Genomic DNA, 21,456 nt, shown 5'->3' on the forward strand with positions numbered 1-21,456 from the left:
ACCCATCTGTTGGCCCTTCCGAAAGTTTTTGACTGTACTTTCCTTGGGGGTCCCCTCCTCATCCGCAAATCCATCTGGGTGGCAACTCCTGGGAGCGACACTCGTGGGCAACCAACGTTTGGCTATGACAATCTTGTTTGTGTGTAGATGCAGAATGATCCACATACCATGCATACGCGTGAGCAGAGAGGGAAGCGCGGCTGCACCTCAGAACTTGACAGACTTGGAGATGCGAGACTTGATGCCGGTGGCCTCTCCGCCGTAGCTCCCAGCTGCGCCAGCCTTTACGCCCTGGACTTGCCCCTTCCGCCGCACAGTGGCTTCGTCGAACTTGATCCTGCACGGTGACGGGACAGGGGTGTGGGGGGTGTGGGGTGTGGGGTGCAAGGACCGGGTGATGCCACTTTAAGAGAGATCAGCCGACACCACAGTGCCACTGGTGGCCGCTTCGCCACTGGGCCCCACACCTGTTCTTCTTGCGCGGGTTCTTGAGATCCCGACGCCGGTGCGGGGTGAACCCGCGATTCTTCTCGATGGCTGCACGGGGCAAAGGGGTGGCACAGGGCAATCAAATTCTGGAGAGACTGACCAAACAGCCGCACACCCGAGCTGGCATGCACAGGCTTGGCACTCGTCCATCGATCGCCAAGCCTCTCAACCATCACAATCCATGCCGCTGGCAAATGCCAAACAGCCTCTCGTGCCCCTCACCGGTGGTGATCCCGCGGGCACCCGGGGCCTGGGGTTCCTCCAGCGGCACTTGGGTGTCTGGGTACTTGTATGCTTCCTTTGCCACACGCCGTGCCTCCGCTGCGAGTCAGAGGTGATGAGAACTTTGAGATGGGCTCATGACATCCTCTTCGACTCCTGGAGTGCAAACCAAACCATCCCCAGTGGCAAATGCAACCTCCCTCCTGCCCAATGTTATGGCCCCTGTGCAGTGCTTGCAACCAGGCCCCCCCAGAACAAGCTCCCTCACCCCCTCACCCTTGGAAGCCTTGACGGAGGCGTAGAACTCGTCCTCCGTGCGCGCCAGCTCGCCGCCGGCCGACTTCTCGCCGCTCGTGCGCTGCGCCTTCTTGGCCGCGACGCTGTCGAAGGCGGCGCGGCGCTTGGCCAGCGGCTCCCGTGCCGGCAGGTCGGCGTCGCCCGACCGCGGCCGGGCCGCGCCGGCGGCCGAGGCGTCCCCGCCCCAGCGCTGCCCCGTGCGGTGGCGCTGGAAGTCGCCGCCCAGCCCGCCCTCCAGCACCGACGCCACATCCTCGCGGAAGTCGTCCAGCAGCGCAGCGCCGGCGAGGCCCGCGCGGCGCGCTGCGCGCTGCGCCTTGCCCTCCTCCCGGCTCAGTGGGACGCGCAGCATCAGGTCCTCCTCCACCGCCTCGCGTGCCGCCAGGCGGTGGCGCTGGCGCACCGCCGCCGCGCTGTCCATCCCCGTCAGCGTCTCGCGCAGCTCCTCGGGCGCGCCCTCCACCTCGCGCGCGATCTCCGACAGCTGGCAGGGGGGGAAGATTGGAAAGGGTGAACACGGTGGGGTCGAGAGGGGTCGTTCGAGCGGGCAGCAGGCAGCGGCGACCGCATCCCCCCATAAGCGAAAGCGGCAGGTTCGTATGGTGTCATTCCACGTCCGCGCCCCAAACCACCACAAAGCTCCAAACCCTCCCGTAAACACCCCCCTCCCCATCACACATCCAGCCCTCCTTCCCCCTGCTCACCAGCGTGCTGCGGCCGGCGCGACGCGCCTTGTGCACCAGGTGCCGCTCCTGCCGCTCCGTGGCGCGCCCCTCCTCCATCTCCATGGACACGGGGTTGAGGCGGGGCGGGCGGTACAGCCCCGTCCCGCCCACCCGCGCCTGCTCCGCGGCCTCCTCCTCCGCGGCGGCCAGCAGCTCCTCGCCGCCCTCGCCGGCGGCGGCGGCGGCGAGGGCGTCTCCCTCCGCCAGCAGCGCCTCGGGACGGGGGCCGTGGGCCAACGACCCCGGGCCCGCGCCGGCCACGGCGCCGGCGGCGGCCAGTAGCTTGTCCATTTGGTGCCGCAGGCGCTTGTCGATGGGCCGCACCCTCTCCAGGTAGGCCTTGATCTCCACCAGGCGGGCGATGACAGGGTGACCCGCCACCTGGCGCCCCTCCGCCTTCAGCAGCAGGTACACCACGATGCCAATGCAGTACTGAAGCAGGAGCAGGTGCTTGGCCTCCAGGTAGGACAGGCCTTCCGCCGTGGCCAGCTCCCCCTCCCGCACCTCCTTCAGCAGCGGGCCCACGCGGTGGCGCACCTCCGCCAGCGACCCGCGCAGCTCCGCCAGGAGGCCCGCCAGCTCGGGCGCGGCCTGCGCGGCCGCGGCGGCGCGCTCCGCCTCTGTCAGGCCCGCGATGTCGCGTGGGACGAACTCCACGTCCCCGGCGCCCTCCCCCTCGCTGCCGTCCTCGCTGGAGGAGGGAGAGTCTCCTCCCTCCGCCACGCCGTAGTCCTCGGGGTCCAGGCCCGACAGCACGGCGCTCTGCAGGCGACGGGCCTCCTCCTCCTCCTCCTGCAGTGCGTCCTCCTCCTCGGACCCCTTTGGCAGCAGTAGGCGTGTTAGGGGGGCAGGTTGGGGGGTGTTGGGGGCAGAGCAGCGGTGCACAGCCAATCTCGTGGCCACACAGACGGCATCCTTGAATTGCACGCCAGTATCCCAGACTGTTCCTCCCAGCATCATGCACGGCTCAAGGAGCCTCCGCAGAGTATACCACCTGCTGCTCGCTCCCCAGGCAACGACCACCCCGGCTCGCACCTCCAGATCAATGTTGTCGGCGTCGTAGTATGCCCGCTTGTTGCCCCATCGCCCCTCGCCGTGCTTACCCTCCTCCTCCTCATCATCGCTCCCGCTCTCGCCCTCATCCTTCTCGCCACGCGCGATGCGAAGCTTGGCCTCCAGAGTCTTTGCTTGCCGGGCGACTGCACAGTGGGGAAGGAGGTGTGAGTCCCGGACGCCCTACGCACTCCCTGGAGGCCAAGCTGTGCCCATACTCAGCCCTACTCACGTGCGGCGTAGCGCTCATCGGCGGCAAACTCCTCGTCCTCGGAGTCGTCGTCGCTGGCGGCATCAATGTCGAAGACGGCATCCTCGATGGATTCCACGTCCGACACCTCATCCTCCTCTCCGTGCATCGCCAGCTCTTCACTTTCGCTGCCATCTGAGTCCTTCGGCGGCTCAGCTTGAGGTGCGCGTCCCTTACGAGGGGCAGACTTGCCCCTCTTGGGTGGAGCGCGCGCCATGTGGAGGACCACTGCGCGACACCTACCCGATGCAGTCTATACAGGTACAAGAAGTGCGAGTTAGCAGATGAATTGGAGGTGTAGTAGTATGTATATGCATGGATGTGCATGCATGCTGACTCCTGCATGGTGGGTTCCTGGCCGCCTGCTGTGGCATGCTCGGCTCGGCATTTTGGCTCGGCAGCGCATCCACGACGCAGATGCCCCGGCACTCGGCCAAAGCCAGCACATTCTCCTCTCGCGTTGACTGGTGTACAAACAGGCTCATGAAACTCAGCCTGGAGACTTCCTGCTGATTGGCCTTCCCTTTCCTTGACTGACCGACTCCTCTCATTCTGTGTCGGGTGGCGTGGAGCCGAACCTCGCAGTAGTCGGAAGCCCACCTCTCTGGAGTGACATCGGGCAGCCAGTCGGACGGCAGTCTCTTGGAATCAAGCTCCTCCTTTGTGACATCCAAAAGTGTCATCGGACGGGAGCTTGCTGCGTCAGGCCCCTCCTCAAATTGTGCCGGCGGTCCTCCTCTCTTAAATGTCCCTCAACCCCTTCGCCAGCGACTGGACGCCAGGTCGAGGCAAATACAGTGCTCCCACCCAGTCCAGGGACATAAGGAGTCGTTCAAAGATCGATGCGAACGCTGGGAAGCCTGCAGACCCGTCGCCGTTCACCAACACCACTGCATCACCCATCCCGATGCCTTCCCCCACGCTTGGCCGGAGTCAGCCGTCCCTGGATAGAGAAGGCGAGCTGGACTTTGATGTGGGCTTTGACTCTATCCCAGAGGCCACAAGCGGACCCAGCACCCCCTCTGGCAGCGTGAGTGGGTGGTGCAATGTTGTGCAGCTGCCTTTGTGGCTGCGTCAGGGGGTCCGCCAAGCATCCTGTTGGCAGCGCCTGCAGACAGCATGAGGCTGATGCTGGGGGCATTCTGTCTGTTCTGTCAAACACAAGTGGACCTCAACCGCGACCTCGGTTCCCCTCTCTCGTACAGCTCGTGGGCCCCTCCGCACTGCCCTCCCGCTGCACGTCGGTGGAGCCCAGCCCCGGAAAGGCCATCAGCCTGCTGAGGGCCACCGAGGATGTCCTGCCCCCAGAGCCGGTGGTGGAAAGCACCGCCTATGTGTCTGAAGCCACGACTCATGCCGAGACGAGGACCTCTGCCCAGGCATCAACATCGGGCAGGAAGCTGGGACCAGCTGATTTCGAGCTGCTGCGAGTGGTGGGCCAAGGTGCCTTTGGCAAGGTGTTCCAAGTCCGGAAGCGTGACACGCAGGAGATCTTTGCCATGAAGGTGAGCACTGCATGGGGGTGCTGCCTGCCCGCTGCAGTGCCCAGCAGTGTGTGAGTGTTGCAAGAGTGTGGCCTCATGGGAGTATTTCTAGCGTCTGTGTCCATCAGCAATGATGAAATCCACCAGACAGAGCTTCTGGAGGTGCAGTAAGCCCTCAGCTTGCCCCACCGCGGTCTCTACTTCGCCCGTTGACCTCCATGCCCGCCACCCGCCAGGTCATGCGCAAGGACAAGATCAGGGAGCGCGACCATGGCTCCTATGTCCAGGCAGAGAGGGATGTGCTGACCGGGGTCATTCACCCCTACATTGTTACCCTCCGCTACTCTTTCCAGGTGGGTGGCCTCTTGTGCTGCTTGGTGAAGCAGAGAAGTGGTGTGGGTATGATGACACAGGTGTCAGTGTCCCTGACGGCTGCTCCCAACATGTCAAATGGAACGCCAAAGGCTGCCCCGGCCCAGGAGCGTCCGAGCCCTGGCGCCTCGCCGCGCCTCGTCCTCCTGTCAGCGTTGCTCGCTCCATTCTCCCCCTCCTCAGACCCCGCTCAAGCTGTACCTGGTCCTGGACTTCATCAACGGCGGGCACCTCTTCTTCCAGCTGTATCGCGCAGGGACATTTGACGAGGCGCAGGCACGCCTGTACACCGCCGAGATCGTGCTGGCCATCGCCCACCTACACAGCCTCGGATTTGTGCACAGGTGTGCGTGTGTGGTAGGGGTGCATGGGAGGGGGATAGGGGTGGTGTGTTGACTCCACTTGTCATCCCTCAGCGGGCAGGGCCGGTGCTGCTGGTGCCCATCATCGTCCTCCTTCTCACCATGAAGCTGCCTCTCACCCATCCCCCAGGGACCTGAAGCCGGAGAATGTGTTGCTGGACTCCACGGGCCACCTGCGTATCACCGACTTTGGGCTGGCCAAGGGGGGCATGGGGGACGAGGAGCACCAGCGCAGCAACTCCTTCATCGGCACCATGGAGTACATGGCGCCGGAGGTCATCCTGGGCCATGGGCATGGCAAGGCCGTGGACTGGTGGAGTGTGGGCATCCTGCTGCATGAGATGCTGTGCGGGGTGCCGCCCTTCCGCGCCAAGTCGCGTCCGGCCCTCCAGAAGGCCATCACCACCGCCAAGTTCAAACTGCCGAGTGGGTGACAGGGACGAGGGGGGTGGGGGGGGCCCAGTGGAAGGGGACATGTGTGGCGTGCTCGCAAGGCGACTGCATGAAGGTGGCTGCTGGGAAGCCTGCACCGCATCGGCGGGAAAGGGGGGGTTGTTTACCACAGGCTCCCAGTCTCCAGCCAAGAACCATCTGCTCACTTTTGGAGCCCAAATCCTGGAACAGGCTACCTGAGCACGCCCGCCGCCAACCTGGTCAAGGCCCTGCTCCAGAAGGACCCCACCAAACGCCTCGGGTATGGCCCCGCTGGCAGCGCGGACATCAAGGCGCACCCCTTTTTCAGGTCCATCAACTGGGGCCTGCTGGAGCAGCGCAAGGTGGCGTCGCCCTTCCTGCCCAGCGTGAGCCACGTGGAGAGTGTGGAGAACTTTGACCGCATCTGGACAGACCTGCCGCCACAGGTGGGTGAGGGGCAACTAGTATCTAGGTGGGGTGAGAGGGTGCTTGGCAAGAATGGGAACACAGCTTCCCTTTCCTCCAGTCATACAAGCTATCCCTACAAAGGGTGACTCGCGATCCTACACCTCCTCTCACATCAAGTTTCCATCTTTGCCCTGCACCCAGGACTCGCCGTGCGTCACTCCCCGTGATGGATCCCTGAGCGTCGATGACAATCTGTTTGTGGGTTTCACCTATGTGGCACCCTCGCTGCTGGCCAACCTGAAGCTGGCAGACCTACCGAAGAACCCCGAATCACGCAGTTAGAGCGTAAGCAGTCGCTAACATGACCCACGGCACAAAGCCTGTTGAACTCTCTTGTCTCTCGCGTTGTAGATTATTTGACGGGGTAGACGCAGACCAGGCATCTTGGGGGACATGCATCGTTGTGCGCAGGGATGCCACTCCTGCCTCCATATGCGCGCAGACAAGGTTTGTCCGTGCTACTGATGAACATGCTGGGTCGTGGCAGCCTCATCTGGAGGCTCGTCGCTCAATGACTACCAGGCGCCGTGTGAGAGCGTGCTGCAGGCTTCTAGCGCGCTCAAAGGTGTAAACTCTGAAGGCTTTCCGAGGCCAGGTGGCGCTCTGTCAGGAACTCATGCACCTGGGCTTCTCTCCAAGCATTGCCTGTGACACCATTACAGCATGATCCGATACGGTCAGTCTTGATACAGAGTGGTGGTCTCTGACTTGGCCACGTCCTTCATTGCTGCTCGGATCTGGTGCTCCCAGCGGGGTGGGATCTTCACCGCATTGCCTTCCATGACTGACGGTGCAGGCGCGGGGGCAACTGACTCGCCCTTGCTCAGCGCCTCCAACAAAGCCTGTAGGGAGGGGGATGGAGATGGTACAAGAGTACTGTCATGAATTCCTTTGGAATATATGGATGGACGCCTTCATTGGTCCATCCCAGGATCGACATGGACCCTCCTGCACTTGCACACCGAGGCTAAAACTCGGAGTGTATCTTCAATGCAGATAGCTTTCTCCCAGACCAATTGTCCCCTCGACCCCAAGCGAATGCAACACCACACGACCCACCAATTTGTCGCTGCCGCCTCCCATGGCTCCTCGCCCTTGGCTGCTGCCGCCGTCAAAGTCCACTGATCGAGATGGATCAGTAGGATACCGTCTCTGGCAAAAGGTCATCATCCGTTTCAGGGCCTGGATGAACTTTCGCGTCGCCTCATCATTCATAATGTGTGCCTGGCAGGAGACGTGGCTTATACGTGTGAGGCATCAAAGTAGCCAGAGGACAGCTTTGCAAAGAGCCTGTACACCACCTTTCCATGCACTCAAGGCAGAAAAGGCCAGTACTGGATACCGCAGTCGGTTACTATAGGCACTGTCTACAAAGTGACTCTCTCTAATCCACCACAAATTCACGATCAATACTTGGCTGAACACCCCCCAGCCCCCTCTCCCTATCAACAAAGCCCACAACCACACACCGTGCTCATGGAGCTTTTGAAGGAGATTTTTTCGCGGGCAGAGCGCTCGTGCAGGCCGACCTGGGTCACGCCGATGGGCCAGGGGCTGTTCCCGATGGCCAGGCCCATGTAAATCTTGTAGGCATGCAGGTAGTTGCGCTCCGCCATGGCCTCCACGATCATCTTCAGCCCCGCCAGCATCTCCGGCTCCAGGCTGCGGTTGCGCAGGCGCGCAAACAGGGGGCGCAGGTACTGCACGGTCTCGCGGTACCGGAGCGTGGCCTGATAGCCGGCGGGGCTGGCCTGGTCCTCCTCGGACCGAGCCTCCAGGTCCGCCTCCCAGTCAGCGCACCAGCCGCGCAGCCGGCGCGCCAGCCGGTCCTCCAGCGGCAGGTTGGTAGCCGCAAGCGAGTCTGCCGCGGCACGGAAGGAGGCCATCAGGGCCTGCGGGGAGAAGAGGGGTCAATGGGTAGACTTGTGGGTTGCAGTGGCCAGTGGGGAGACCATGGGCTGCAGCAGACACTGCAAGGGAGGGACCAGAGGCACCAGGACATGGGCCGAGAAGGGGTGGGTCCTGATTGCACCCCACCTTTCCCTCTCTCCGGAGACCCAAGCATATGCCACCACCAGCCCCTTCACCCGGACCAATCACGCGCGCACCTGCCGCTCCGGGTCGAGTTCGGCGCCGGCGGGGGCGGCGGCCTCCTCGGGTACTGCAGTCCCGCCCTCCCCCGTCCGCCGAGCCTTCTTCGCGGCGCGTTGCTGCCTCGCAAACTCGATGTTGAAGTTAGCCTGCTGACCACCCTCGGTCTCGTCATCCACCGTCAAAGTTCGCTGTGCCTCAGCCAGCCGCTCGGCGCGAGCCTCGTCGCTCTCACCAAAGAGGGTCGCCGGCTCTTTGAGGCGCCGGAGCCTGCGAATGACCTCCTCCCGGGTCAGCTGGGGTGTGTCTGTCTGTAAGCCTGTGCGGGAGCCTGCGGCTGCCGCCTTGTCCTGGCGACTCGAGGGCCTCGGCTTGGACGTGCTGGCGGTCGCCTCGCCGTCCTTGCCTGCTGCATCTGCAGGGACCGAAGCGGGTGAGGCATCCTCCTGGGAGTCATTGGGTGCCTGTTGCGTGGAGGAGGATGCACAGTCCAGAGCTTGAGCTGCACAGGACGACGTGATGGTACACCCGCAGCCCGCATGGGATCCCATCACATTTCAATTCCAGTCCGCAAGTATCGTAAGAAGCAATTGCCCATCCCAGCCAGCGCTCAATACGACGCACCTTGCGGGCTCGCTCCGCCTCTTCCTCTTCTCGCAGCTTCCGCAGTCGCAGCTCTTCGAGCTCAGACCGCTTGAGGTATCTTTTGCCACCAAATTCTGCTTCGGCTGCTTTCTTCTTGCTGGCCAACAGCTCCCTCAGTTTATCCATGCGGACAGAGGTGAGCAACTCAGCAGGGGGTCCAGCCAGTCTTGGTTTTCACAGGCACAGCGCAACGAGACCCAGGCTTATATCGCCGGTTAAGAGGATTGACTGTATTTTGAACCGTGCTGAATGTTTGGTGGTAATTGACTCGTCGTCGTGGGTGCCCGACCTCCCTGGCCTGTGTTGGCGCGCGGAGAGATCTCTCGGATCCCAGTGCCGATGGCACGCTGTTCACTTTAGTGCATACGCCTGCCCAGGCGACGCTGCCGGCCTGCATCCCCGCGCTCATCTTTCCCCCCTTCCATCCCCTCCGCCCTGTTCTTACGCGTGGCAGATCCCGCACCGGTGCGCAGGTTCACGCCACGGGGGCGTCGAACACCCACATGTGGCTGGCCACGAAGAGGAAGTGGGCCGCGCCGCACCACCAGGCCAGGAAGCCCAGGCCCGCATCCAGCACGCGGTTGGCGTCGACGCCCGGCACCAGCCGCGGGTTCAGCCCGCTGTTCAGCTGCGCCAGGCCCAGGCCCAGGAAGAGCGCGGCGGGGGCGGCGGCCTGGACCGCGGCGCGGCCGGCCAGGCCGCTGACCAGCGCCAGCTTGGCGCGGACCAGCTCCAGGCGCAGGCCGCGGTGGGTCAGCCCCCCCGGCGCGGGGTGCTTGAGCACGTGCCAGCCCAGCAGGCCCGTGTCCAGGTACCGCTGCATGAGCAGGCGGGTGTTGGAGAGCCCCAGCAGGCCCACGGCCGCCAGGGCGGCGCCCTGGATGAGACGGGCGCCGGAGGGCGTCACGTCGAACAGGATGTCGGCGCGCAGGCTACCCTGTGGAATATTGGGAGGTGAGAGGAGGGGTGACGGGGGTTGTTGTTGCACGGGGGACGGCCAAGGAGCCATTGAGAGGAACAGAGGTTGGGAGGGGGAACAGCCATCAGGGCAGGGGCCCACCGACGACATGTCACACCCGACGCACACCTTGTCGACACCCTCCACCACACAGACAACACACACAGAAGGCCACACAGCAGGTCGCCCTGGGGACTGCAAGCACACCAGGCCCGCACGCCCCCGCACCCAGAGCATCGACGCGGCCAGGGGCCCCAGAAACTGGAGGCCGAGCCGCGTCTTCTTCACGAGGTTGGTGGGGATGTTGCCCCCCGCCCAAGCGGGGGGCGACCGCTGCAGGCGGAAGGCGGCGGCGAAGCGCAGCGCGGGCAGCAGCAGCAGCGCGCCGGCCACGCCCGACGCGCCGGCCAGGGTCAGGCGCAGGCCGGCCAGCCCCAGACTGCGCGGCGTGGCCCCCGGGCGGGCCAGCGCCGCCAGCACCGGCCCGACCAGGGCGGCGGCGGAGCTCTGCTGCTGCACCGGCGCCCACAGCGGCGCCCGTCCCTGGATCACCCAGGCCGCCAGGCCGCCCCCGACCCCGTACCCGAGGGCCATGATCTTGTCCCCGGTGCTGGTGGTGCGCGCCAGGAACTCCGTTTTGGCCAGCGAGACCAGGCTGCCCAGCACGCACAGCCCCGACACCGCCAGGGCGTGGTTGGGAGGAGGGGAATCCGTGTGCCAGGCGTAGAGAGCAGACAGGGCGGTCACCAGCCCCGCCAGCTCTGCCAGGCAGATCTGAGGAAGGAAGGGAGAGCGTGGGTGTTTCCGTGGTGTGCTCATCTTGGGGAAGCGGTCCTGAATGTTGGGCAGTGATGAGGTGCAGCATGGGGCCGACCTGTGATAACTGTCACTCGCTGGCAAGATTTGCAGTAGCACACGCCAGCCCGGCGCAGACACAGTCCCGAGCCTCTACAACCCCCACGCACACACCGTGCCATCAAACAGGTTGAAGTAGGGGAGGTCCCAGACCTCCCTGTAAGTTGTGGGCACGACTGCCAGAGCTTCTGCCTCCCCCAAGGAGTCATCCTCCTCTTCCTTCTTCTTGCTCTTGGTCGTCACACGCTTGGATCGGGTCTTCTGGTTGGACAGCAGACCGCCGGCGAGCTGATAGTGACGGAGGCCCACCAACAATCGAGCCGGGAAGGCATACCTGGGGTGTCAGGCACCGTGGGGTTGGGCAACGAGCACTCCGGTATAAGGGAGAACTGCAAGCAAACGTCCCCTCGAACAATGCACGATACATTCGGCGATGTACATTAAGGCACCTGGCATTGAAGATAGCGATGAGAATAACGCTAAGGATCAGGATGGCGGTGCCCGGCGACAAGGGGTTCTCCATCGCACTTCTGGTGCCTCGTCAGCTGCGTCTCACACCCTAGCCCACCATGCACCGTTTTGTGATGAGTGTCGATGGGAAATTTCCCAGATACTTTGGAGTCACTGCACACTAAAATTTACGCCGAGGATGACCGTCAGCAATCTGCCATGAGGAGCGTCAAGATTCACATGGGGCAACAGTAAAATATCCGATCCGACATATCCGGTCTAGGCGTCCTGCTTTTCCCAAGCCGGGACGGAGGGGCTGCATCTAGTCTTGTTCAATTCCCTTATTAATATCGAGGTCCAGTCCCTGGCAATAAGGCTTGGAGCTGTGGATGCAAGTATGAGCCTCCCGTCGCCACTTCAACTCCCCCGGGCGCCAGGCTGGCGGTCAGGCATCCCAGTTTACGTCTTTCGAACCCTGCCTTGCCAAGTGATCAATAAATCAGGTCGATCTTGTGTCCAGCCATGCAGAGCACGTAAAACAGGTGAGCAATCGCGCATTGAGTGGTGGATGACGCCCATCGCCTGCGCTGCTCTGGCACGATACCACCGTCATCCGGCAACAGGTCCCTTGCCTGGCGTGGGCAGGGAGCAATGGTGATGTCCATTCACATTCGGTGCGGCCTAAATTATCACGCACCTCCACCCTGTATCTTCTGTAGAAGGGAGCTTTGAAGATGTCTCAGAGGGTCCCCCCCGTCCCCCACCCCTGGTGGGAGGCTCATCCAGCACAGCTGAAGGTCGGGAGAGGAGTCATGGCGGTACACAATGTGAAACACTGCTCACTACATGACTGCATCGACACCTCTGCTCCTGGATGTTGCCAGATGTCGTGTTGCCCCCCCATTCTTCCCCCCGCCCAGATCCGCCTTCTCCGCGTGAGTCATCATCCTCTGGCATCCAGCTGCCCTCCTGGGTGGACCGAGACGACCTCAACACCGTGGCAATAGCTGTGGTGGTGTCTTATGCGATACGCTGGTGGGTCTGACCGCTGGCAGGTCCAGGTGCAGGTTGTGGCGTATACGAAGCATATGGCACATGGTCTGTCTCCAGGTCAAGGCGCATGTGATTAGTATGAATGGCTGGAGAATTATGCTCGCAATGTCACTCAGGCATGCCCGCTTGCTCTCCATCCTCCAGCACTCCCAGCAGCCTCAATCCGGCCTGCCCTCCACCACTCGCAGGTTTGTTGCGGAGCCGCGATTCATCCCCTCCCTCAGTATGTATCCCACCTTTGAGGTGGGCGACCGATTTGTGGCTGAGAAGCTGACATACCGCTTCGCCCATCCCCCGACCGCCGGAGACATTGTGATCTTCCGGCCACCCAAGGGCATCGGCGGCAATGGTGGCTGGCTCGACGACAATGTGTTCGTCAAGAGGGTTGTCGCTGTCGCTGGTACGCGGCAGAGCAAGGGCCTTTGCAGCTGGGGGCCTTGCATTGCGGTGATCTGTGCTGTCCGTGGGTTGGACAGGCTGCGCACCTCGCTGCAGCGTTTTTCTGGGGTAAGCAGTCGTGCCTCGCATGCATTGCAATCCTCTCCTGCCTGCTCGCGTGGAGGCCCTTGGCCCCCTGGCCACACCATTGCACCGTGCATGGGGTTTAGATTTCTTGTGCCCATGTCCCATCAATCGCTTCCTTCAGGTGACACTGTGGAGGTCAAGAAGGGCGCGCTCTTTGTCAATGGGGAGGAGCGGGTGGAGGAGTATCTGGCAGAGAGGCCGGCCTATGAGATGGAGTCCCTGACCGTGCCTCCACGGTGAGTTGGAACCATGGGGCAAGGCTTAGTGTATGAACTGCGTTACACCTATCGCGGGTGCTTCACCGTGGACTCATTAGTCACTGTCACTCAGCCAGCAGGGTTGGGCACTGATAGCCAGCGTTTTGCCGCTATCTCAGTCACCTTCCCCACCCTCCCCTCCCATTCCCAGCCATGTCTTTGTCATGGGCGACAACCGCAACAACAGCTACGACTCCCACTTGTGGGGTCCCCTTCCCCTCGAGAATGTGGTCGGACGGGCAGTATGGAAATACTGGCCCCTTCAGGAATTCGGACCCGTGGACAGAACTTTTACCAGGAGCGGGACAGGTCTTGCCGGTGAACTGGCAGCACCCCCGCTGAAGGGGTAAAGTGCCACATCGCTTACACTCCTATATGGCTGGTAATCAGTACATCAATAGCATTCATTGCAAAGTTGTGAAGGTGGACTTCGGTTGGCAGGAAGGCTATAGAAATTCCTTATCGGGGAGAGATTCCTCACGTATCGAGCCTCACAAGGCTGACACTCAGAGAATCCCATTCAGCAAGGCTTGCACCCAGGGCAGCTGCAGGGTCGCAAAAACGAGGTAGTGTAGACCGCGATAGGAAAGGTAGATGATACCTGCTCGTCTCGGGGAATGGGTGAGCAGAGGAGGGGTGAGAGCTTCTGGTGTAGGAATCTGTCTCGTGCTGCAAAAAAGGGCAAAGCCCGATCGCTGCACCGGTGCGGGCACCTGTAGCGGCTTCACTCTTACAAGCGCCACCCAGATGGATTCCTTGACGTACCTACGGGTAGGCCTAAGATTATAGCGATGATAAGGATGAGAAGGGAGGTAGCCACTAATGTCTCTGCTGTATCCAGTGCAAGTTTCCGACTGCGCCTGGATAAAAGCAGGACCAGTGACAAACCGAGGAGGAGAAGCGTCCCTTGTATTGTCTGGAGTACACTCTCTGGAACTTTTTTGAGGTCTGGGAAGGTGCCTGCCTGACTGGCTCGTACGACTATGTCCTGTGCCTGGCGGAGTTCGGCCACCTTGACGGCCAGGTACTCTTTGATCACCATGAGGGAATGTGATCTTCCTTGCTATACTCGGATTCTTCGCGAACCCCGTTTTCCGATCAGTTTGAGAAGCTGGGAGCTGAATGCGCATACGTGTAATGCAGGATTGAACGTTGAACAGCCTGCGCGCCCGGCCATGGAGCAGGCTGACCTGGCAATTTACGGGAGACCCTCCGACACAGAGAAACAGGCATGGTCTCGAACATCCCAACCGTCGCCACTCTGCCGCAGCATATGCATTAGCATTGCTCCACATATTGAAGCTTCATTTCCATGGAGGATTCCACTGCCCGTCGCATATCTCAGCTAGCCCAGCACCTGGGGGATCCCGGTGGTGCGGGCGCGCTCACGAGGGCCCTCACCTCTGCTGCTGGCGGTCAGGTGCAGCATGAGATCCAGATGCTCCTGGAGCACGACAGCCATGCCGAGCGCCAGAAGATGAAGGACCTGATGAACACCGACCTGTTCACGCCGTGCGTGACTGGAGTTGGCGGGGGCCACACGTGACTCCCTGTTGACCCGCCCCTGCACGGTGCACCGCAAGCTCCAGCAGCACTGGCAGGCCCTAGAGGCTCACAAAACCCTTTCCCACCCCCCTTCCCACAGCCGCTGGAACATCCCACTGGCCGAGGAGCGCGAACTGGCCCTGCGTCGCCTGAAGGTGCTCAGCAACAGCGGCAACTTCTCCATCACCGACTTCCGCAGCGACCCGCTGCGGATCTTTGCCGCGCACGAGGTGGCGGCCCTGGCCGACGTGTCCCTGGCCACCAAGATGACCGTGCAGTACAACCTGTTTGGCGGCACGGTGCTCAAGCTGGGCACCGCCCGCCACCACGACCTCCTCCTCGCCGGCATCGACACCATGGACCACATCGGCTGCTTCGCCCTCACCGAGCTGGGGTTTGGGAACAACGCGGTCGAGATGCAGACCACCGCCACCTTTGACGAGGCGCGGGACGAGTGGGTCATCCACACGCCCGGGTCGCTCGCGCAAAAGTACTGGATCACCAACGGCGCCGTGCACGCACACTGGGCCGTGGTCTTCGCGCAGACCATCAGCCGCGGCCAGCGCCACGGCATCCACGGCTTCCTGGTGCGCCTGCGCAACCACGAGGTGAGGCGCGGGTGGGTGTCTTCGGCGTGGGGTGAGGGGCAGTGGGGTTGCGAATGCAGGATGCTGCCCTCGGTGCGACTGTGTGCTAGGTAGCTGGAGGGCTCACCTGACCAGGGCTGAGTGTGCACACCTCGTGCCATGACGCTCACAGGCGCACCGCCCCTTTTCCAACAGACCATGCAGCCATGCCAAGGCGTGACCATTCACGACATGGGCCACAAAATGGGCTGCAACGGCGTGGTGAGTTGGGAGTTGCAAGGTGTGGGCACACAGGTTGGCACCTGTGAGGACCAGCCTGACAGGATGGCATGGGTGGGCGGGAGTTGGGGCCGTCAGCTGCCCCGCAAGCCTCTTGCCTTTTCGCGCAACAAATACACTCCAACCACCCCCCCCCCCCCCCCCCCTCCTCCCCACCACAGGACAATGGCAAGCTGTGGTTCAACAACGTGCGTGTGCCGCGCTCTGCCATGCTGGACGCCTTCAGCCAGGTGGCGCGGGATGGGACGCTGACCTCCAAGATCCCACGAGCCAGGGATCGGTTCCTCAAGGTGGCAGACCAGCTGCTCAGGTGCGGAGGCCAAAGGCAGGGAGTGGGAAGTTTGGGTGCGCGCTGGGCTCCCGCTGTTGGGGTTGCGGTGGGACGAGAGTGTGAGGGCAGGGTGTGGTGCCCTGTGTGCTGTGTGCCGCTGGTTCAGTCATGGTTCATCGCTCAGGGGTGATCTCCTTCCTTGGCGCGCCAGCTCAACCCCCAACCACCCATCCCGCCCCTCGCATTGCTCAAACAGTGGCCGCATCTGCATCGCCAGCATGATGCTGAGCGGGGCGAAAATGGCGCTGACCATCGGCATGCGGTATGCAAGCACCCGCCTGGCCGTCGGACCCACGTGAGCCGCGGCGAGAGGGGGGTGGAAAGGGAGTCGCGAGGGGTAGAGGATGTGAAGGAGCCTGGGTTTACCCTCAGGCAGTGGGTGCGGAGGCGCTCTCAAGATCTTGCGGGCAGGCGGGGAGGGTGGCTGCATCCTGAATGCTTCACACACCTTCCACTCGTCGTGTCACTGGACTGACTGCCTCCTGGTTTTGCAGTGGGAAGAGCGACACACCCATTCTGGAGTACCAGCTGCAGCAGAGGGCCCTGGCACCCCTCCTGGCCTCCACCATTGCCCTCAACATCGGGCTCAACTATGGTGCGGGGTGTGGGAAGCTGGTCTGCTAGAAACAGGATCTGGGTCCTGGCTTGCGATGGGGTCGAGGTGTACATCACTCGGGGTCATGCTGCTGGCGTCTGTGTCGTCAGCCGCAGCACTCAACCCAGCTCCAAAACGGACACCTTACAGTCAAGGAGCGGTGGAGCGCGGCGAGTGGCTTCGGAGACCGCTTGATCCTGGCGGATGAGGCCCGCGAGGTGATCACTCTGGTCTGTTCCATCAAGCCCCTGTGTGGCTGGAACACGGAGGAGACGGCGACCACCTGCCGCGAGCGCTGTGGCGGGCAGGTGTGTGAGTGTGTTGCTCTGTGTGTTGGGATCCTGCGATTTGAGACCTGCGGAGGGCTCCATGTGGGCTTGCTTCGGTGCACCCACTGACTTGCAGCGCACAGGGGCCTACCGTCTGTCCCAGACCCAATGCCACGGCCGCACTGAACCTTCCCTCCCTCTCTCCGCCACCCCACCCCTTGCGTGACGTCTCACTCCCCACCCCTCACCTCCCCACCTCCAAAGGGCTACCTGAGCTGCAACCGGTTTGGCTCCATCATCGGCTTTGCACACGCCGGCATCACGGCGGAGGGCGACAATCGAGTGCTCTTCACAAAGGTCGCCAAGGAGCTGACCGCCAGCCTGCACGTGCCCGAGGTCAAGGCACGGCTGGAAGCCGGGAAGAAGCCGCCGGCCGTCACCGTCGCCAGGTGGGGTGCAGTTGGCGGGTGCGGCGCGCGAGCGGTGAGATGTGCCGGTGTTGGCACGCCTCCCCTCATCCCAACACTCCCCTCCGCCACCCTCCCCGCATCACACCCACCACCCACCCTGCCCCCAACTCACTGCAGCCTGTCCGACCCCGAGGCCCTGCTGGCCCTCTTCACGGCGCGCGACGGCCGGCGTCTGGCCGCGCTGGCCAGCGCAATGTCGGGCCTGGGCTCCAGCGCGGAGGTGTTCGACGTGTGGATGCGACGCGAGTCCGACGCTGTGCAGGCCACCGCGACCGCGTACGCGGAGCGGGAGGTGCTGGGCGCGTGCGTGCGTGCGTTGCGCGCCGCCTCGCCCGTCGCGCGCCCACTGCTGGTGCGCTGCGTCACGCTGTACGCGCTGTGCCGGCTGGAGGCCGACCTGGCCTGGCTGATGACGGAGGGCATGGTGCCGCTGCGCGTGGGCGCGGCGGTGCCGGGCGCAGTGCGCGGCCTGTGCGCCGCGCTGGCGCCGGACTTTGGCACGCTGGTGCAGGCGCTAGGCGTGCCGGAGCACCTCATCGCCGCGCCCATCGCGGGGGACTGGGCGCGGTACAACGAGACGGACAACCGCGGGGAGGTGGTGGGGGAGGTGTTTTAGAGCGGTGTCTCAGTTGCGGCGCAGGGCTCCTGACGAGGTCTGCCATTCTTGTCTAGCGCACTTGCCACTCCTGAATCTTGAGAAACTCCTATACTGTAGCGCTGTGGTAGTACATGGCTGTAGAATGTGAAAGACGGGGCACACGGGAAGTGTCGCAATTTCTATTCCTCCAGCCGATCACACGGCGGAGAACTCGCGCCCGCGGAGCGATGGGAGTGGCATTCGCCTCATAGCACTGCCTTGTATGGACAATAGTGTCAAGCTGGAGAAGATTATAGTAATTGAAAATTCTAGTGTTGTATTATTTAGCCCATTAAATTATACCTGCGTCGGCCAAGGGCTGTGAGTCCTCCTCGGCGTGACCCGTCGTGTGTCCTAGTCGGAGCTCAGGCATGGATGGGGATGCATACAAGCTGCTGGGCTTGGAGAATGGACCCGAGGCTACAGATGTGGAGATTAAAAAGGTCAGGAGAGTTCAAATGCACGGCTGCTGTGCGGTGCAGGGTGATTGCTCTCAAGGGATGTGAGGGGTGGGTAGGGCTGAAGAGTCAAGCCGCCTGGGCCCTAAGAGGCCGGTGCACAGCCCTCATTTCGACCCTCGCTTCCCTGTGCAGGCCTATCGCAGGCTAGCCCTGCAAAAGCATCCGGACAAGAACCCCGACAACCCCAACGCCGCCTCAGAGTTTGCAGCTCTGCAGAAAGCATACGAACTCCTGTGTGATGGTGATGCCCGCGCAGCCCTCGACAACTTTCTGCGGTGAGCACAGTAATACGATGCACGGCGTATGGTTTGCCTTCCATACCCGCGTTGCGCTTGAGATTATGACACTGCTGCAGCTGGTGTCGCAATGGTTTTCTCGGTTGGTGAAGGACGCATGTTACACATTAACAAGTTGGCATCCTGTTCCCCCCCCAATCTCCGTTCCCAATCTCATGTGAACGCACCCCCTACACTCCATTTGGCAGGGCCTGTGCCGCACGCATCGTCCGCACCGCGACCAAAGACGCGAAGCGGCAGAAAATGATGGCCGACCTGGAGGCGCGGGAGGCGGCTGGCGAGACTCAACGGAGCCAGGTGGAGGCCGCGCGTGCCAGGCTGGCCGAGGAGGTCGCCAAGCTGCGACGCCGGGCCGCGGAACGAGAGGCCGCCGAGCGTGCCAGGACTGTGCGGGAGCAGGAACCCGCTGCGCAGGCTGGGGCGGCGGAGGTGGCCGGCCTGGATGCCGAGGACTTGGCGAGCGCCTCCCTCCAGGAGCGCCTCGCTCGAACAGTCAAGGCCTCCTGGGCGCGTGCGGTGCGTGCTGGAATGGGCTTGGGAGAATTTTATTTGGCAACCTGAGCCTGCATGCTCGGCGACCCTATTCCTTACCGTGGGCTTCTTGTGCCCCTTGGCGTGTGTGCAACCACTTCAGACCTCCCAGCCCAGCCTGCAGCCTCATTTGAGAAGTCACGACCTCAAACCACATTCATGGCACAGGACGGCGAGTACAGCGCGGAGGAGCTCCGGCTTGTGTTTGGCCGGCAGGGCGCCGTGGAGGACGTGGTGCTGCGTGGTGGGTCCAAGAAGAAGGGCAGCGCCTGGGTGGTCATGGCCAGCCGCGAGGGTGCGGCGGCTGCGGCCACCTCCCTCAACGGCAGCGCCTCCCGGCCTCTCCTTGTGGTCCCACTAGCCCGTATCAGAGCAGATGGGGTAGGCAGGGCTGACGCCAGAAATGGGGAGAGCCCCTCGGGCGCCGTCCCTGGCCCATGGTCTGCTATGGATGGGGGCGACGCGGGCAGGGCGGGGACAGGCCTGAGCTCGGCTCCGGGTCAGCTTGAGGCACGATCCGATGCAAGGGTCGCCTGGGCGAAACTCCCCAGCTCCGGCCCTGGCCGGCCGCTGTTTGCTGCCGGTGCAGCCTTCCACCAGATCCCGCAGCAGAGCACCCTCTTCCCGGCCGCCGGTGGCGCGGCGTCCGGGCGCGGCCCCAGCGCCCAGGTCCAGTTTCCCGCTTTCCAGAGCAGGAGCTACAAGGCCCAGGGCCATGACGGTGCGCAAGATGCAGCTGCCGCGGCAGGGTTCCCTCGGCACGAGGAGGCCATTCTGGCCAAGCTCCGGCAGGCTGCAGAGAGGAAGCGGCTGGCGCAGGATCTGCAGCGACAGGAGCTGGAGGAGCAGGAAAAGGGCTGACGGATATGGCGTTGTCACCATGGGAGAAGGTAGAGAAACTGCAATGAAACGACCTGACCTCAGCCCAGGAAGTGGTCTGTCTTTTCAGATCGAGGGGTCACATGAACAAGGGGACGCGATGAGAGTTCATCCCCCCTTTCCTTTCGCCGTGCACCCTGGATCACATTGTTTCTCCACGACACCTGCCGGTCCCGGGGGGGACTATTCTGTGCCAGTCGGCCGCGATCAAGGCATGCAAACTCCATCTTCATAGTTTGTCGACAAATTTGAGACAAGCGTTGGTCCAGCAGCGGTTGCAAGCCCACCCTCGTGGGTGTGGTGCGGCTTGGCCGTGCTTGTGTAGGTGGCAGCCATGGAGACCGCAGACGAGGCTGGAAGCTACGCAGGCTCTGGATTGGGGGTTCTCGCTCCCGCCGATGCTCTTGTCAACCCCGTCATCGGCGATACCGTCAGTTTTGGGGGCAACACCAGTCCGGTGGGTGGTCCTCCGCTGCCTGGTGGGATTCAAGCTCTGCAACCCCCCATCGCTATGCAGCTGGCCCCTTCCCAATTGCGATACTCTTTGTAACATGCACATTCTCCCCTCATGTAGCGTGCGGCGCGCAGCCAGGCGAGCCGAGCCTTGTACAGCACCACCCCACACCCAGCCCTGGAGGGAACCTCTGTCGTGCTGTCGGGGGTGTCTGGCGGTCAGGACACCTACCTATCTGCAGCAGGAGCTACGGGTGCGTGGGTGCAATGCTCTTCCTGGTGCTCTCTTCTGGGAGGGCAGCTGTGATGGTGGCTGCAATGTGGTTCTACTGCTTCCCCCACCATTATCCATGATTGGGGCATGGTGTGTGGTTCCCTGGCAGGCATAGGCCGCTTCATCGCCTCTCAAGTGTATGTCCTGGTGCTTCGCGGTGCAGGCGAGCACACGTCCGCTTTCCCAGCCCTGGGCGAGGCGGGTACTGGGGCGCAGGCGGCCTCGGGTCTGCAACAGGCTGCCAGCCTTGCCTCTCATTTCGAGCAGCCCCCCCGCGGGGACTGGACCGGCGGCGTCCCACGCGGCGGCAGCCCTGCCGTCAGCCGCGTGGAGGCCGGGGAGCATGGCCGGTGCGCAGAGGCCGGGGGCGCGCTCCTCGCGAGCGCACGCAGCGCGGGCGGCGCCGCCGACGCGGCCGCCGCGCTCCGCCCCTCGACCTCGGGCACCACCCCCGGTGGCGTGGCGGCCCGCCGCGCAGCCAGGGCCAGCCGGGAGTCGCAGTACTTGGGCGGGGGCCCCCCCTCGCCCTCGCTGTCCAGGGCCCAGGACAACCTCGGGGCCAGCCCCCTGACCAGCACGCTGGCTGTGGCCCGCGGAGGCAGGCTGGAGGGGGCGGGGTCCCCCGGCCCGGGCGGGGAGCAGGCGGGCGGCGCGCCGGGGCGCGCACTCATGCCCGACGGCGAGGCGGCGCCAGGGCGCCGGGCTTTCGAGCCCGGCCACGACCAGCGTGCCGAGACCCCCCGCGACGGGGTCCACGACGCCGGCAGCCCCGCCCCCGGCGAGGGCAGGGAGGGCGAGCGGGGCGGGGAGGGGGAGCCCGAGGTCCTCCTCCAGGCGCAGATGTCGGTGGTATACGGCGCCTCGTATAACTCGTATAAC

General features: G+C 63.3%; 7 protein-coding genes across 7 annotated transcripts; 4 read left to right on the forward strand and 3 right to left on the reverse strand.

The window, feature by feature from the left end:
- Nucleotides 1–207: 207 nt before the first annotated feature.
- Nucleotides 208–3,145, reverse strand: F751_2596 (Something about silencing protein 10; the record flags this gene model as incomplete). The annotated part of the gene is made up of 8 exons (XM_011400348.1): nucleotides 208–337; nucleotides 468–537; nucleotides 712–810; nucleotides 988–1,492; nucleotides 1,713–1,886; nucleotides 2,058–2,552; nucleotides 2,769–2,932; nucleotides 3,019–3,145. The coding sequence occupies 8 exons, from the start codon at nucleotides 3,143–3,145 to the stop codon at nucleotides 208–210; spliced, it is 1,764 nt and encodes a 587-aa protein (XP_011398650.1).
- A 798-nt stretch (nucleotides 3,146–3,943) lies between these two features.
- F751_2597 (Serine/threonine-protein kinase AtPK2/AtPK19) lies at nucleotides 3,944–6,418 on the forward strand (the record flags this gene model as incomplete). Its single annotated transcript, XM_011400349.1, has 7 exons — nucleotides 3,944–4,066; nucleotides 4,242–4,541; nucleotides 4,757–4,873; nucleotides 5,076–5,236; nucleotides 5,385–5,680; nucleotides 5,879–6,114; nucleotides 6,278–6,418. 7 exons carry the CDS (start codon nucleotides 3,944–3,946, stop codon nucleotides 6,416–6,418), a joined length of 1,374 nt encoding a protein of 457 aa, XP_011398651.1.
- A 395-nt stretch (nucleotides 6,419–6,813) lies between these two features.
- On the reverse strand, nucleotides 6,814–8,998 carry F751_2598 (hypothetical protein; the record flags this gene model as incomplete). The annotated part of the gene is made up of 4 exons (XM_011400350.1): nucleotides 6,814–6,978; nucleotides 7,762–8,028; nucleotides 8,299–8,691; nucleotides 8,852–8,998. The coding sequence occupies 4 exons, from the start codon at nucleotides 8,996–8,998 to the stop codon at nucleotides 6,814–6,816; spliced, it is 972 nt and encodes a 323-aa protein (XP_011398652.1).
- A 349-nt stretch (nucleotides 8,999–9,347) lies between these two features.
- On the reverse strand, nucleotides 9,348–11,208 carry F751_2599 (hypothetical protein; the record flags this gene model as incomplete). Its single annotated transcript, XM_011400351.1, has 5 exons — nucleotides 9,348–9,500; nucleotides 9,600–9,809; nucleotides 10,059–10,604; nucleotides 10,800–11,019; nucleotides 11,135–11,208. 5 exons carry the CDS (start codon nucleotides 11,206–11,208, stop codon nucleotides 9,348–9,350), a joined length of 1,203 nt encoding a protein of 400 aa, XP_011398653.1.
- Nucleotides 11,209–12,009: 801 nt separating this feature from the next.
- Nucleotides 12,010–13,320, forward strand: F751_2600 (Chloroplast processing peptidase; the record flags this gene model as incomplete). The annotated part of the gene is made up of 4 exons (XM_011400352.1): nucleotides 12,010–12,170; nucleotides 12,377–12,588; nucleotides 12,835–12,949; nucleotides 13,122–13,320. 4 exons carry the CDS (start codon nucleotides 12,010–12,012, stop codon nucleotides 13,318–13,320), a joined length of 687 nt encoding a protein of 228 aa, XP_011398654.1.
- A 962-nt stretch (nucleotides 13,321–14,282) lies between these two features.
- F751_2601 (Acyl-coenzyme A oxidase 2, peroxisomal) lies at nucleotides 14,283–17,662 on the forward strand (the record flags this gene model as incomplete). Its single annotated transcript, XM_011400353.1, has 9 exons — nucleotides 14,283–14,482; nucleotides 14,616–15,123; nucleotides 15,298–15,363; nucleotides 15,543–15,691; nucleotides 15,909–16,007; nucleotides 16,207–16,307; nucleotides 16,458–16,615; nucleotides 16,841–17,025; nucleotides 17,164–17,662. The coding sequence occupies 9 exons, from the start codon at nucleotides 14,283–14,285 to the stop codon at nucleotides 17,660–17,662; spliced, it is 1,965 nt and encodes a 654-aa protein (XP_011398655.1).
- Nucleotides 17,663–18,054: 392 nt separating this feature from the next.
- F751_2602 (DnaJ-like protein subfamily C member 17) lies at nucleotides 18,055–19,832 on the forward strand (the record flags this gene model as incomplete). Its single annotated transcript, XM_011400354.1, has 5 exons — nucleotides 18,055–18,126; nucleotides 18,277–18,419; nucleotides 18,629–18,956; nucleotides 19,140–19,322; nucleotides 19,662–19,832. 5 exons carry the CDS (start codon nucleotides 18,055–18,057, stop codon nucleotides 19,830–19,832), a joined length of 897 nt encoding a protein of 298 aa, XP_011398656.1.
- Between the last annotated feature and the right edge of the window lie 1,624 nt (nucleotides 19,833–21,456).

This window comes from Auxenochlorella protothecoides (genome assembly GCF_000733215.1).
Source record: "Auxenochlorella protothecoides strain 0710 unplaced genomic scaffold scaffold24, whole genome shotgun sequence".
NCBI classification, from domain to species: domain Eukaryota; kingdom Viridiplantae; phylum Chlorophyta; class Trebouxiophyceae; order Chlorellales; family Chlorellaceae; genus Auxenochlorella; species Auxenochlorella protothecoides.